Source organism: Rhopilema esculentum, chromosome 6, assembly GCF_057945365.1.
Source record: "Rhopilema esculentum isolate cy_ngs chromosome 6, ASM5794536v1, whole genome shotgun sequence".
NCBI lineage: Eukaryota > Metazoa > Cnidaria > Scyphozoa > Rhizostomeae > Rhizostomatidae > Rhopilema > Rhopilema esculentum.
Window position 1 is genome coordinate 13,119,429 of NC_142820.1, and position 14,739 is coordinate 13,134,167.

The window sequence follows — 14,739 nt, forward strand, 5'->3', positions numbered from 1 at the left end:
ATGTATTCCTTGTTTCATCATCAGCACAGTTTCTAGATTTTCAGTAGTCTTTGTTAATTTAAATGAACAATTTTCACTCCTAAAGCACCCAGTGAATGTATTTAATAAAAGAAGAGCAAGGGCTTTTTCACCAAATTGATAAGAAAAATACTGATAGAATAGAAGTTGAACAGCACCCAGTTATTTTAAATTATTCTATCACAGTTTTAGAACGACAAAAGTTCCTGAATATTATTTCTGACCATGCCCATCATGCTTGAGACACACCCATCTCATGGGCTCCGACAAAAGTTGAAAAGTGGGGGGACCAAGGGAAAATTTAACACCCATAACAAAAGATTTTGAAAAAACTCTAATGTTTTGCAAAAAAGTGGGGGGGGCAAGGCCCCCCGGCCACCCCTTTGTCAGAGGCCCTGCATCTTATCAAGTTTGCAGTGATAATTTTCATAAAACATTTTGAGTGCACACTTTCCAAATTGCACACATAAAAATTTTGTGTGGCTGAGACTAATTACCACAAAAATACAGTATGTGACGTTTGGTTATACATTTCAGATAAAAACAGCTGCATGAATTATTGCAGCTGGATGAATCGTTTCAATAGAAAATGCACGGCTGCAACTGCTGCTGCACAAGGCAAAAATTCCATCCTGGCCCACTGTCAGCGAATGAAAATGCTGATGTCACACAAAAATTCTTTTGATTTTGATTGAGCCCCATATGCCAGGACGAAATATTAGTTAAACTTTATTCTTAAATTGTTGGTTCTTCAAATTAGAAAGTGTATATTCATATCATTTGGAATGTCCTGCTCAGCATTAATTGTTCCTTACCTATCATATCATTTATTTTGCCTCTTGCATAAGGCATACACATGGCCTCCAATGATGGGGCAGTAGCGGATCCAGACTACCGCCATTACCGCTCGAGCGGTAGTCAGATTATTCAAAAAATTATAGAAACAAGGATCATTTTCATGTTTATCCTACTACTTTAATTGAACCATATTTAATTATTGAAAATATTTGATCGCGCTGCAAACCAAGCCTTTCTTCCTAGAAACATGCCTGAAATTTCCACAGAGACAGAAATATTTGTTAATCCTTATCGCTATGGAAATTGCGTGCCAATTGCCGAGCCACATGTTTGCAAATAGAAGGCTAGCATGGGGGGATGATGAAATCATGGCTTGCTAGCTAGGGGGGTTGAGTCGGTGTAGAGCGGATTCGAGCTGCACTGAGCGGTAGTCAGCCTGCCTAAACCAATCAAATCATCAGAAATCACTGCCAACCTGGGGGGATGCATACAAATTTTGTTGACAACCAATGAACAACCGAGTTGACTACTGCTCAGATGGGGGGTTGTAGTACTGCCGCTCAACACGGCTCAAACGTTACAGAAAGATGGGGGGATGCCTACATATTCTGCAAGTGGGCAAACTATAACTTCAAAGCCGATGTGACCCATTATTTTTTACAATACACAACTATTCGTAGGAATATATTTTAAAAGAATATTAAGACTCAGATATTCTAAAATTTAAAAAGGCATCAGGATTAAAAGCCAGGCCCACAATATTTGCCAAAAGTATGATTCTTTGTTTAACAAAAGTTGCTCTCAATAATTGCAAATTTTATCTGGCTTTTTAAACTTGTAATTTCCAACAGGTCTGATTTTCATAAGTAATTGTCCGACTAAATGCGAGTTTTAGGCGACACTTCAAAATTCTGCCAAATGTATCTTTTTTTTCTAATTCTATGGTGTTCCTCACCTAAATGCCGTAAATTTTTTTAGAATATCCATTCTCAGAATATTGAATAAGATTATTTATTTCTTCTCAAGCTTGTTGTAAGGATACATGAAATTTCAGTAAAGCACTGCTTGTCTCTTGAAAATGGTCTACATAAGAAATTATAGAAAGCAATAATCATTTTAGAAAACCGGGTGTGACCAAGAAATGGGTGTGGTCTAAAGGGTGTGGTCAACCCTCTATCTCATTTCGGCGGTAGTCAGATTTTTGGCTGGATCCGCCACTGTGGGTGACCATGGTCCCTAATCTTTTGCAAAGCAATAGAGCTTTTCAAGCACCTTTTGTTATGATTGTTAAAATCTCCGTTGCCCCCCACTTTCCAACCTGCATCTGAGCCCTTGATACGGACTTACTTTTGATGAAGATATGCATAATTTTTCCAATTGCAGAAAACAAAAACATGCAACAAAGTGAGCATATTCGTTAGAGCTGTCTGGGCGTTGGTATTGTACTTAAACTATTCATCGAGGGATGTGTGCCTTGCTGTTATGAGATGGCAACCAAACAAGTGAAATATACTACTTACCAGAAAGCTTCTTTTTTGCAGCCTGAAGATCGAATGAAATTTGGTAATAAAAAAGCTTATTTGAATGATACACGGGATTTTAAAAACTTGAAAATCTTCCCTAAACCGTTACTACCACCTTCCAATGACCTACACAGCAGACATTCTATCTTCCCGCTTCCAAACAAGAATCTTAAGCCTCTTGGTCTCCTGTGGGCTCTCCTCCGTGGGACACATCGTCCTCCGCGACACCTTGAGAACAACCAACCCCCCCCCCCCCCCCGTTTCATGTGCGATAAAACAACAACAATATTGGATTTTTTCTGATAAAGACCTGTGTGCCAGGATGGAATATATTTTTATAGTTAATTTACCTTAAAATTTGATTTCCCAACATTGCAAGATTCACAGAATCCGGCGGACAGCATATCTAGCGAATCTTCCTTCCTAAATATTCCAACTAAAATGTTTCTTGCTGTACAAGGTTTTTGAATTTCTTTATGGATTTGGTTCGATGTGATGTATAAGCAGACTAAAAACTCATTTTTTCTCTTGCTGCTCAATAACTGATTCAAAAATACATAACTCATAAGCAGGAAAGACATTCTCGCGCTTGAAACAGGAACTATTTTCTTTAAACACCCAACAACCACGATAACAGAGCATTCCAGACAAAAAACTTGGTACGTCATTTATTTTTCATAACTGGCTTCCATTTTCATCAAAATCATAAATTACTAGATTACTATCATGATAACAATTTAACCTTTTCATCGATCTGATTAGGTCTTGATCGGGTCTTAACTTGCGAGACAAAAAGTAGATCACAGGAGCTAAGAAGATTGTGTTAAATAAAAACAATTGTTCTGTCTATGACAAAAATATATTATCTTTGTAAGTACAAAAATAAAACACTAAAGTGAATGTATTATGTACAATCGACCTAAAGGTATTTACATCTTGTTTAGTTTGGTTTTAATTCATCAAAAACTATGTATAACCATAACTGCTAATTCTTGTACAACCATAAAATATTTACAGAAATTAACTTACACCATTATCGTACACATATCTACCGCATGCATATACCAAATATCAACATATTTATAAACTGTTGTTTCAAAACAAAAATTACATTTCTAAAAATATTTCCAGCTAGTTGTTTCGTTGTCATGAAAAATATTTTAGTAAAAGCTGTGTTTACATAAAAACGCTAGTAAGACATTCTCAGCTAATTTTGTTCCCATTCAAAGCCTTCTGTTTGCTTAGGTTGATCACGTTTGCTGTATCAAGTGATCATGTGATCCACAGCGAAAGGCGATCTTCAGAAGCCTCCGTAACGGATCTCAGCTAATCGCCAATGTTCTGGATGCAGATTTCTCGCATTTTAGCAACTTGTTCCACTCAAATGATCGATCCAAAGCCGAACTTGAAAGCCATTTCAATAGCTGATTGTGGCACACCATCATGAAAACAGATAAAGAATTCTTTTGATTCATCTGCCAGTCTTCTCCTGACGAAAAAATAACGATTTTGAAAATATAAGAATTTGAAAATTGTCAAAAAAGATAGCACTTTGCCATTTGGATGAAACTGTGCAGTTGAATCTTCATCGATTTTTGTTGATAGCAAAATATTACATTTATTAAGCAACTAAATATGTACGTTGCATGTGGTACTTCATCCAAAAAACGATAATATAATAAGCGAATAAATTATTTTTGGTAGTTAAAAACACGACATTTCGAGTGTGTACTCGTTTTTTTTCTAGCCACTCGATAACAAGTACGTGCTCGAAACACCGTGTTTTTAATTATCAAAACTAATTTATTTCATTCTGGTACTCAATTTATTCGCTTACTATATTATGGTTATTTAACAACTACACCGAAAAAACGATTTGAAAATTTGGCTTCAGCAACTTACCCTACCACCCAGTATTTCAGGACATTCTGTGACTTTTTTAGATCACCACCTTTGAGTGGCTTTCTCCTGAACAGAAGGCCTTGCTCGTAAACTTTGTCACCGTCGTCATCATCCTGTTGACAGAAGAAAAAAACAGTGAAAAATTAATTAAAGACAAAGAAAGAAGAATTTGAAAATAGCACGGAAACGTCGAAACATAGAATACCAAAGTACTTTTCATCCGTACTTTTCAAAGTACTTTCCGACACTCCTCAGAGTATAAGTTTGAGGTAGCAAAAAAGTTATATTCAGACGCGGGTCGAAAGCAACGTGACAGACAGAATGGCAGGTTGATTGGTTCTTAAAAATCGGTGGCCGCCAACCTCACACCAGGTCGAAGAGTCCAAGAAGAAAACGAACTTTTCGGTCTACACAAATCAGAACCCTTTGTTTTGATGCACACAGATTCCAAAACACGTGAATGAAAAGAAGATCTTCCCTACCCAATGATTCTAAAATAATTTATTAAGAAGGCAAATTATTCCCCAAATACCAAATGTAACAACCTCGCTATCGCCAATTTTCTGATTACTGTCTCGGTCGAATGCACGCCGTATTAATTCGCATGCTTTGTAGAAGTTGTCAAGTACTTCTTTGTTGATCAAGTCCGAGCAGCTGTTCGTAGGACACAAAACAATTCCCCTGGCTTTGTCACGTGATGCGTAGTAGAATAATGTGTTTGGAATACCAGCAGTAATCCTGGGATGAAAAAGAACTTAATTAACAAACGGAGGAAATAGAAACAGTTCAACTGTCTGTTAAGAACGTGTCCATCTTTACTTAGGTATTTCACCCAAGCGTTTCTCATCAAACAAAAAACAGTTGCTTATATTAACTAGAGTATGTTATCTTACCGTGATCTTATTTCAAATTGATTTCCTCGCAGTTGTATATGACATTAATTTTGAGATTAATACCTTATTACCACAGCAATTATAAAATGTCTTTCATTCTAGCTTTAGATCCTACTAAGAAGTGGCTGTTAAAAGGCAACACGGTTCAACGGTGGATGTCCCAGCTGTGTCAGAAATCGTTCTGTGTCAGTTAGGAACATAGGACCGGTGGCTTGGTTTTCTATACGTGAGCAAAACAATTCATAAAGAGAAGATGCGAAAAAAACTAAAGATCAAAATTTGAAAACGAGTAGACAGTGTACAAAGGAATATCGAAGACAATCAACGTAAGAAAGCACTTTACAAGCAAAACCAGGCATATTATGCGGGTGAAAATTCAAGCAAAATGTTTACAGGTCTGCCGGTTCTCCCTATAATATGAGTAATTTTAAGAAATCTGAAACGTACTTTGTTGAGATCAACGTGTTCTCCCAGTTAGCATTTTGACTGTTCTTGAATGAGCTAGACGTAGCAGGGAAACTCGAGACACTCATGCGCATGCTACTGCTGTTGCTACCGCTGTCATCAGATAGCTTCGACTCGCTGGTGCGACTTGGAAACGGAGACGACATTTTATGTCCATTCGATCTTGGGCTTTCCTCGCCTAATTTAAAACATCAAAGAGTTAAAACAAAATTTTACTCAAATAAAGATTCAACGAGACTGGCTTGAATCGAATTGCTACTTAGGCCTGAAACTCGCTTTGAATTACATATAACCAATACTTTTCGCTCATAAAATGGAGCTCCTCGCTAAAAAATAATCATAAATTAGGATAATTAAAATAATTATGATTCTGTGACAAAAATTGAAGCGAACCTAGCGTTCGAAGGCTATCAACAGAAGGGCTGTTCTGCATCGCCATCGTCTCAAGATGAGCTGGCAACTTCCGGAGGGTGATCTCTAGATGGGAGTTGTTTTGGCTTTGACGGGAACTACTGACGTCATTCATAGAAGCCATAGCAGGCACAGCTGATCCACGCAACCTGGTTCGAAAAAATGAAACAAAACTTAGCTATCTAAGCGTTCAAAACATTTTTAAAATGGACAATTTCACCATTTAATCACTGTACACTTTCTAACTTTAAGAACTAAACCTTTATCAAAAGTAATCCGTTAGCAACCTCAAATCACCCAATTTTTAAAACAAGAAACTGATCATGCATGTTTAAAGGTATTCCTTCAGCCCATGTGATCAAAAGTAAACAGCGTGAAAATACATTATTTTATGACGTCACACAAAGATTCTATTCATAATATTACAGCCCTTAAGTTCTTAGCACACGCACCTTACAATGGAATTGCATATAACAAAAAGTCATGGGGTATCTGTTTAAACGTGGGTCTACTGAAAGACATCAAACATTTTTGTTTGGCTCTATCTGACTTTAGACAAATACCTGGAGATTATTATATAAACAAACAGCGACCTTGAAATTGCCTGAAGTCAGAAAAAAATCCTGACAAGTACAACATTCTGCCATTCACAAAGGAGGGAAATATGATGCCTGTAAAGAAACTAAGGGACAGAGTAACAAATTTACAATTTCACTTACTTTGCTTCACAAATAGTTTCAAAATCACGATTTTCCTGAATATAGGCCAAAATAGAAGTTGCCCTGTCAACATAATAAGGATGTGGTCCCGGATTACCCTCTGGCCTGCAAAAAAAACAAGCAATTGAATTATGTCTGAAAAAGCGAATCAAGAAAAATCGTAACACAATGCTTAAAAATATGCAAGCAAATGAACTTAAAACAAGAAGAAACAAATATGCTTGGGTAGAAAATACCAAAAGACTAAAAAGCATGAAAGCCTGTTTATGGAATAATTATTGGCGCGAAAATAAGACAGATTATCTATAACAGAAACTTCGATGAATTTTCATCAAGTTCAATTTCCAAGATCGAGAACAAATTTTGAGGCAAAAAGAACTGATTCCCGAAAGAAGAATGAAATCTTCACAGCACTCTTTTATACAGAAGAAAAAATTAATCGAAAGATGATAATACGCTTTTAAAACCAATACAATTTTCTGTCTACTGTGATTTTTCTTCAGATGAAAACGCTACGACTCAGGTAAACTAGCCGTGATTTCAGTGACACAAAGACAAGAATTAGCAAAGACCACATTTCAAAGGCAGCTATAGGGTTGGTCCGAATAATCTTTGTATAAATTTGTATTGAATCTAAATAGGGCGGAAAAAACAAGGGGCTACTCACGTTGAAGAGGATCCACCTGCCTCCAAAAGCATGCATAGCAAACTATGTTTCTACATAAAAACAAATGATACGATAAGTGTGTTATATATAAAAACAAATAACTAATAAGTAAAGTTGATTAAGAAAAGGTAGCCAATGGATAGTCATATGCTTTGGAAAAACCTAGAGGAGTAAAAAACATACCAGTGCAACTACAAGTAAAAACCATCTTCCAAGAGGCTCTTCAAAATGGTTCTCTTTGACGACACTTTCAGCTTTTCGACGCAATGGATATACCTAACATATAAATATATAAGAAACAAAATTAATCCTTTCCATATTCATCTAATCTTAGCGGCTCTATAGCCTTTTAACATTAGAGTCATTCCATGTCAAATCACCATGGAACAAATGTCACCCACCATCTCAGATTTTGCTAATTATTGCACATTGTGTACTAACTAATAGGAATAGAACATTCTGAAAATTTCATATCACCATCTTTAGTGCTTTTTGAAATCCGTAAATGAATTTTCAAGAATTTTGAGGTAAAATTCTAAGAATACGCCATTTTGAGCCTTCATACAGAGGAAGACTACAACACTTACTTTAATACCTGAGAAGTAGATTACCGGAACATATCATATTTAACTTTTAAAATTAAATTCAGCTATGAGAAATCCAATAATGACGTCAAATTGCATGTCTGACAGACAGAATGATCTATTCCTATTAGTTAGTATGTGAAAATTAGCAAAATCTGAGATGGCGGTGACATTTTAATTTTTTCTCGGCGATTTGACATGGCCTTGGTGATTTGACATGGAATGACCCACTAACGCTTCTGAAGGATTGAGATCAAACCAACAATAAATGGTGATTCCAAAGAGCAATTGGTGAAACAAAATTTCATTTGAAAGCATTAAGGAAATATCTGCATTTGTGAGCTAATTTTCATCCGATCTTGAAATGAGACGCTCAAAACTTCTTAAATCTCTGTCATTAACATTGTCTTTAAGACCTCTAGTTGTAGCTTTTTTTTGTGTAGAAAACTTCTGTTGTGAATTCTAACATAAATGCCCAGTACGAAGTTCTATTACCGCCTTTGAATCCTCGACAGATCCTTAACGGAATCAGCGAAAATACATACAAAAATCATTGCAGCGATTCTATGCATTGATCATAAACTATTCAGTAGAGAAAGTCACTGAAACATTCACTGCATCCACGCAAAACGAAATCGCTTCTCTAGAACGAGCGTACCTCTTTCCAGACAATGAAACTGCTGACCCGTTGCTCTTCTGTCATCGCCAGTACACAGTGATGTTTGCAAAACACTAAACAGTCCATAAGATCTTCATCTGGCAAATGGTTACACACAACATGACCCTGCAAGTAAACAGACTCAATCACTCTACTGGAAAACACAACATTTCATCTCAAAATAAACGCATTTGTTATTTTTTATACGCTTGGGATTAGTTGACGGTTATTTTGTTGATTTTGGTAATGAAAGCTCCTTAACGTTTTTACTAAATATGTAATGCTAATTTTTAGAGGCAGTATAAGATAACATAAAATAGAATATCATAGGCATCAAGGAGCCCTCCCTTCCATCTATATACCGTAAATCCTCGAATTGGCCCCCCCTTCGAAAAAGCCCCCCCTCGAATAAGCCCTCGCCCTAGAACTAAAAATTGTCAATAAGCCCCCACTGCTACTGTATATTCTCGAATTGGACCCCTCAATTTGACGGTTTTTACCATCTGAGGTTGCCTATGGTTTTTTTTAATTACCATGACAAATTCGTACTTTTGTTAGTAATTAATGCTCATAAAGAAATTCCTACTAAAATAAACAAGATATTTTAATAATGTCTTTTTATTATCTACAATAATCTATGAGCCCCCCTCGTATAAGCCCCCCTCCCCCTCGAATAAGCCCTCGTCCAAAAATATCAAAATTAAATAAGCTTCCAGGGGGCTAATTCGAGGAATTTACGGTATGCCAATTAAACAGGAAATTGGTGACTGGATTCATATCCAAACCCATCTTTAAAAGAAGGACTTTTCATAGTTGAATTAAGGTTGAAGATGATCAAAACTGTGGATTCTAAACTTTTGGACATTTTCAGGCTAGGTATTCTTATAAATGTGCCTGCAAATAATTATCAGCAGCGAAAGATTAATCAAATTTACCTTGTAGAAGAGACAAGATCCTAATATGGTGTAAAGTCTTCTATGTGGAAAGAAATCATCAGCCTGCAACAAAGATACAACTGTCAAACACATTTTCCACAACCCACTCAATTTCACCAAGAATTTCGGTTATATCGAGCAGAAGTAATAATAAACAACAAAAGCATGCGGAAAGATTGTGCTTATGCCTTCACCCATTCTTATCAAAACAATAACAAAAACTTCAAGAAGTTGCAGACGTAATTTCAGGCACTATATAGAGGTTCCAAGTATTTGGCACTTCATCTCTAAATGTATATTATCATAAAAATGTATGAAATTGGTCCAGGGTTATTGTGCTCACTCAAGGCCATGGTCTTGAAATATCTCAAGCACCTCATTTTCACACGTGTTTCCGAAACTTTTACAAGTACATCAGGGGGGTAGAGCCATAGATAGTTTCGAAGAGTTACCAAAAGATGATTCATGATAACGAAACACTCCTCAGAGTATGAAACATCAAACACTGTCTGAGGGTTGCAGGGGAATTTATATCTGCGTACCAATTAAAAGACATGGGAGAAATATAAACAAGGCTTGAAATAAAACTCACATAGTCACCGTAATCAGCTGCTTCTGCATCACTCAAAACATTGCTGATCGAAACCTGCAAATCATATGAACATCACCAAATCACAAACAGTGAAAAAAAGCAAGGCAACCCTTGTTAAAGAACAATTTTTATCTTTGACTTAACAACTAAAACAGAACGCCATAGGTTTTCAAACAAGATAATATCATTGCGTTGTCCATCTTGGCTTGCGAGGAGGAAAACTAATAACATTATGTCAAATATTGCGAGGAGAAAATGTCAAAATTAACACAGCGGGAAATATTCCAAGCATGTAATGGTTCTAGAAAATCTAGATAACTTAAGAGCCCTTGTATTCCGAGGGGAACATGAGAGGGAATGAGCGTATTATCTACCCAAAATTGCCTAACCTTTGGTTTTCTAAATGTACAATTACCGCCAATTTGTTACAGTAATGATGAAAAGCTTTGTTTTCATTAGCAACTTGACCTTTAACCCAGAAATACCGTGCCTTTTAAAAAGGAACAAAGTGAAAAAACCTGTTAATTTTGACCAGCTAAGTAAAAAAATAAGATAAAACTTGAAATCAATCAAAAACACCATCTAGAAGTTCGCTTTTGAAAAGATATTGAAGTCAGTGTACACTTACATATTTTTCTGCTGGAAGTGGCAGGTACTTGACGCCGCCAAAATGATCCGCAGTTAAGTTGGAAACTTCGGATTGAGACTTGATTGGCAAACCATGCAGTAATCTCTCCATGAAAAGCAAAAAAGTATGCTGAACATCTTCCCGGAATTCAGAGAGAAATGCCCTGGAAAAGATGGCAACACGTATTTATATGAAGGGAGAATCAATTCACGAATTTTACATGACATTTTAGTAGAACAGTTGGTTTGCTGACAAAATCTACTCTATTTTGTTTTTCAAGTCAATAAGCTTGAGGACTGTAATAATGTACTTACAGCGTCTTTGGTTGGCCTATTTCGATCCACAACTGGGTATATATATTTCCTAGCGTAGAGTTTTCGGTCTGTATTCTGACGTTTTAAACTCTGAAGAATGTCAGATGAAAAGCTCAAGTATAATCAAATGTTTGCCTTTTTTCAAAGCCTTTTGTAGTCATTTACTGTCACTGAGGTTCCCCTTATTTTTTGGATACAATTTTTTGGGATCTCGAATGCATGTAACCTTTCACTTAGTTTTGGAATTGAGTTGAATTGTGAGTTATAAAAAATAGCCTCTTTATGTTGCATCCTCCTCTTTACGGGAAACATCAAGAATGCCTGTGAATGTTTTACCTTTTCACTATATCTCGCATCGTTCTGGTCTAACTACAAAGTTAAAAACCGATTACTCTAGCTGGTGACTTGGTTTATTCAAAAGGCATACCGACATAGAATACAAAGCTTTCTCCTCATTTGATAAAGAAGTTTGAATGAGCTCAAGTAACGTCAGTTCAGGCAGCTGAAGATTTTATGATTGAAGCAACGATTAGTTTTAAAACAAAATTCTTGATTAGAAGGATACGGGAGGACAGCGAAAATTCTGAGAATAAACTATGAACGCGTATATTTGTATTTGATAATGGTTTTTAAACTCACCAAAGGCAACAAATTACCTAAACATAGTATGTCCTGTAACACATAGGATCTCATCAAATCATTGGCTCAAAACAGCAGTGAAAGAAATATGAAACAATTAATTTGTTTGATTGGAGTGAACATGGTTCGGCACGCACCACATTCTCTTGAAAGACTGCCCCCTCGATCGAGCTCCCATTCTTGAAGATAGATCTGAAAGGTCCTCCTTAACCCACCCTTTTTTCGGAGATGGACCATACTCAATCTGCTAGGTTTACCGATAAAGAAATGAAATAAAAGGCGACAATTACGCCGATAGGCATAATATTGACTTGATTAAATTGATGATTTAAGAACTCAAATAACAGAAATAATAACATTATATTTCATATTCCATATTTTAAAAAAAATTGAGCAGTGCTTTTTTTAAAGCAGAGAATATGCTTCGTACGTGATACAGAATCTCTTTGTATTCCTTAAAATAAGTCGAGTCATTAGTAATTTTGACAAGAGCTAGCTTCACTTGGCTCTAAAATATCCTTGGCTCCAGGGGGTTAACCATGGACACCCACTACTGACCTTAACCTGCCCCCAGGACCCCCAGTTCCAGTGCCATAGACAGGTACTGAAAAAATTTCTAGCACCATTTCTCAGAACTCAATAAAAACCTTGAAAAACTTTTGAAGCCATTCAAATCCCTTACTTCGACCCCTGAACCCTGAAATTTGGTCTCTAACAGTTGAAAAACCAAAACTCTTACTGTTCGGCTGAATGATATAAATATTCGATTTGACGCATAAGTTCGCGCACGTTCTGTTCCAGCCTCAGCAAACTGCACCTGAAATAAAAAAACGTATCAACGATTATAATCTGTTTAAAGAAAAAGACAGCACGAATAAAACATAGAGAATGTTTCAAACCACATGGAGCACCCAGCGATTAGAGAAGAACTCAGAAGGTTTGTTCATTGTTGCATTCGAAAAAAACAGTTCATTGAACAAATCTCTGTGATGCTGAATGCAGGTTTTTTAGTGATATCTTTATTCAGTTGAAATTGCCACGGATCTCGCAGTTAAGCCTTAATGAGAAGAGGAGCCACGTGCATAGTTAGCGAAAAATGAAGATAATGTGATCCTTTCTCTTTTCGCGGTGATCAGTCAGGCGCCGTTGCTCATTGAAAATCCGCAGTATAGCTCAAAATTATTATAAATTATGCAAGAAACTGCGACATAAATAAAAAAGGCGTCTTTTATCTCAAGCAAGCTGCTGATAAGTATAGCGAAATTAACTATGGATTTGGGAGTGAATTTATTTCGCTAAGAATTCATGCTATCCTGTCTTTATTTGATTCAAGCAAAAACGAGAGCTTTAAAGGTCACAAAACAGCGTGATCGTAGGGTGTGGCCATCTTCTATTTTAAACCTAACGCCGATGTCTTTACGTTGGTCAGTTTTTTGTGTTTGACAATTTCTCTCAGGTTTTTGTCTAGAAGTATTCAAAAGTTAGTCCACTTTCGGCTTAAACTTGCTCATACCCTGAAGTCAAGAATAACCAGGGCCTCCTGTTGATCGTTTTTCTGGATTTCTGAAGTTCCCCCTTTTTTTAACCCCCTTGTGTGATCGACAAAAACGTTCCTTGTAATCACTTTCAAAAAAAGAGTTGCTGCTAAGTTTTGTTTCCAAGCGAATGGATTGAAAAATTGCACAAGTACATATTTTCAAACATCCGTTGTACAACATGCCAAATTTCATCTTTCATTCGATCAATAAATTTAGCCCTCAGACACCTTTCTCAGAAAAAAGGAAGCATGAAACGATTGGCCTATTTATCGAATGAAAATGATGATAATGATAATAAGAATCGCAATTATATTAAAAAGTGATGTACTTGATATCTGGAACAGCAATGACCAAGACGTTTTCACCAATTTTATGGTAACAAGCATGAATAATCTGTTCCTTGATTAGAAGGGTCGTGCTGAAATGAAAATATTACACAGAACGTTAGGCTATCTATACCGGAAAGTTGGCAGAATACAGTGAGCAATGGACACCTTTTGGCTGAGAGTGACTTTCGTGTCCGTTCTCGATAGGTGTCCGTTGTAGGGAACTGTCTGTTTAATGGAGGTGTGTCCGTTGTAGGGAACTGTGTCTGTTGTAGGGAGGTGTGTTTGTTGTAGGGAGGTATGTCTATTGTAGGGAGGTGTGTCTGTTGAAGAAAGGTAGCCATTGGAGGGTATATATGTTTCAATGAGGTGTCCGTTGGATGGAGGGATCCGCTGCATAGAGGGGTTCGTTGGAGAGAGGTATCTGCTGTAAGGGGGTGTCCATTGTTATAGCTATTGTATTTTTTTATAATTCACTACTTAATCTACTCGCTTAAACCTAGAGATAATTCTAGCTTATTCGAAAAATCCATTTGATAAACTTCAAAGCGAAAACATTATCCGGGCCTGAAAAAAAAAACTTTGAGGTTACTGTTCATTCAATCTGATGAAGTTCGAGTTGATGTGTTTCATATTTCAGTTGTTAAATGTTTCTACAGAAAAGGACTTTCCTGTCGCTTTGTATCCTCACCTTTTTACTTCTGTTCCAGTGACACTTGGCATCAGGTCTGCCAAAGTCAAAAATATACCTCTTATGTCTTTAAATTTTTTTGAGTATTTGCTTTCCGGATACCAGAACAAGATGTCCTGAAATGTAAGATTCAAGAATACATTTAAGTTCATAAAAATTCTTCATTTAGATAGAACAATGTTCGTTGCTATAAGAAGAGAAAAAGAGTACTCTTCTCTGAAGCCCTCTTCTCTGAAGCCCTGAAGCAAAACTGGCTAGTTATCCTATAATTACAAATCTGATTGCTTTCACTTATTACAAAAACTATCGACAGTTCATTCTCCTGCTGTTTTGAGAGATTATCAAAGGGCCTAAATGACTCGGTAGAAGTACCGAAGGCCCTTATCGGATGGGAAATCTCAGCCCATTTTGTCATTTGTGAACCATTTCCTCTAAAAT

The 14,739-nt window shown here is 36.5% G+C and overlaps 1 protein-coding gene across 1 annotated transcript in view; it reads right to left on the reverse strand.

Annotated features, from left to right (window-relative positions):
• The window catches only part of LOC135686321 (uncharacterized), a 49,827-nt gene that overhangs the window by 10,480 nt on the left and 24,608 nt on the right, over window positions 1–14,739 (reverse strand). Inside the window, exons 5-20 of the mRNA XM_089108910.1 lie at window positions 14,302–14,417; window positions 13,613–13,702; window positions 12,486–12,563; window positions 10,794–10,956; window positions 10,166–10,219; window positions 9,574–9,636; window positions 8,639–8,764; window positions 7,580–7,672; window positions 7,397–7,446; window positions 6,730–6,834; window positions 5,993–6,159; window positions 5,582–5,777; window positions 4,787–4,979; window positions 4,242–4,354; window positions 3,723–3,828; window positions 2,337–2,358 (exon numbers count right to left, since the gene is read on the reverse strand). Coding sequence (XP_088965036.1) covers window positions 2,337–2,358; window positions 3,723–3,828; window positions 4,242–4,354; window positions 4,787–4,979; window positions 5,582–5,777; window positions 5,993–6,159; window positions 6,730–6,834; window positions 7,397–7,446; window positions 7,580–7,672; window positions 8,639–8,764; window positions 9,574–9,636; window positions 10,166–10,219; window positions 10,794–10,956; window positions 12,486–12,563; window positions 13,613–13,702; window positions 14,302–14,417 — 1,735 coding nt within the window. The remainder of the gene's footprint in view (window positions 1–2,336; window positions 2,359–3,722; window positions 3,829–4,241; window positions 4,355–4,786; window positions 4,980–5,581; window positions 5,778–5,992; window positions 6,160–6,729; window positions 6,835–7,396; window positions 7,447–7,579; window positions 7,673–8,638; window positions 8,765–9,573; window positions 9,637–10,165; window positions 10,220–10,793; window positions 10,957–12,485; window positions 12,564–13,612; window positions 13,703–14,301; window positions 14,418–14,739) is intronic.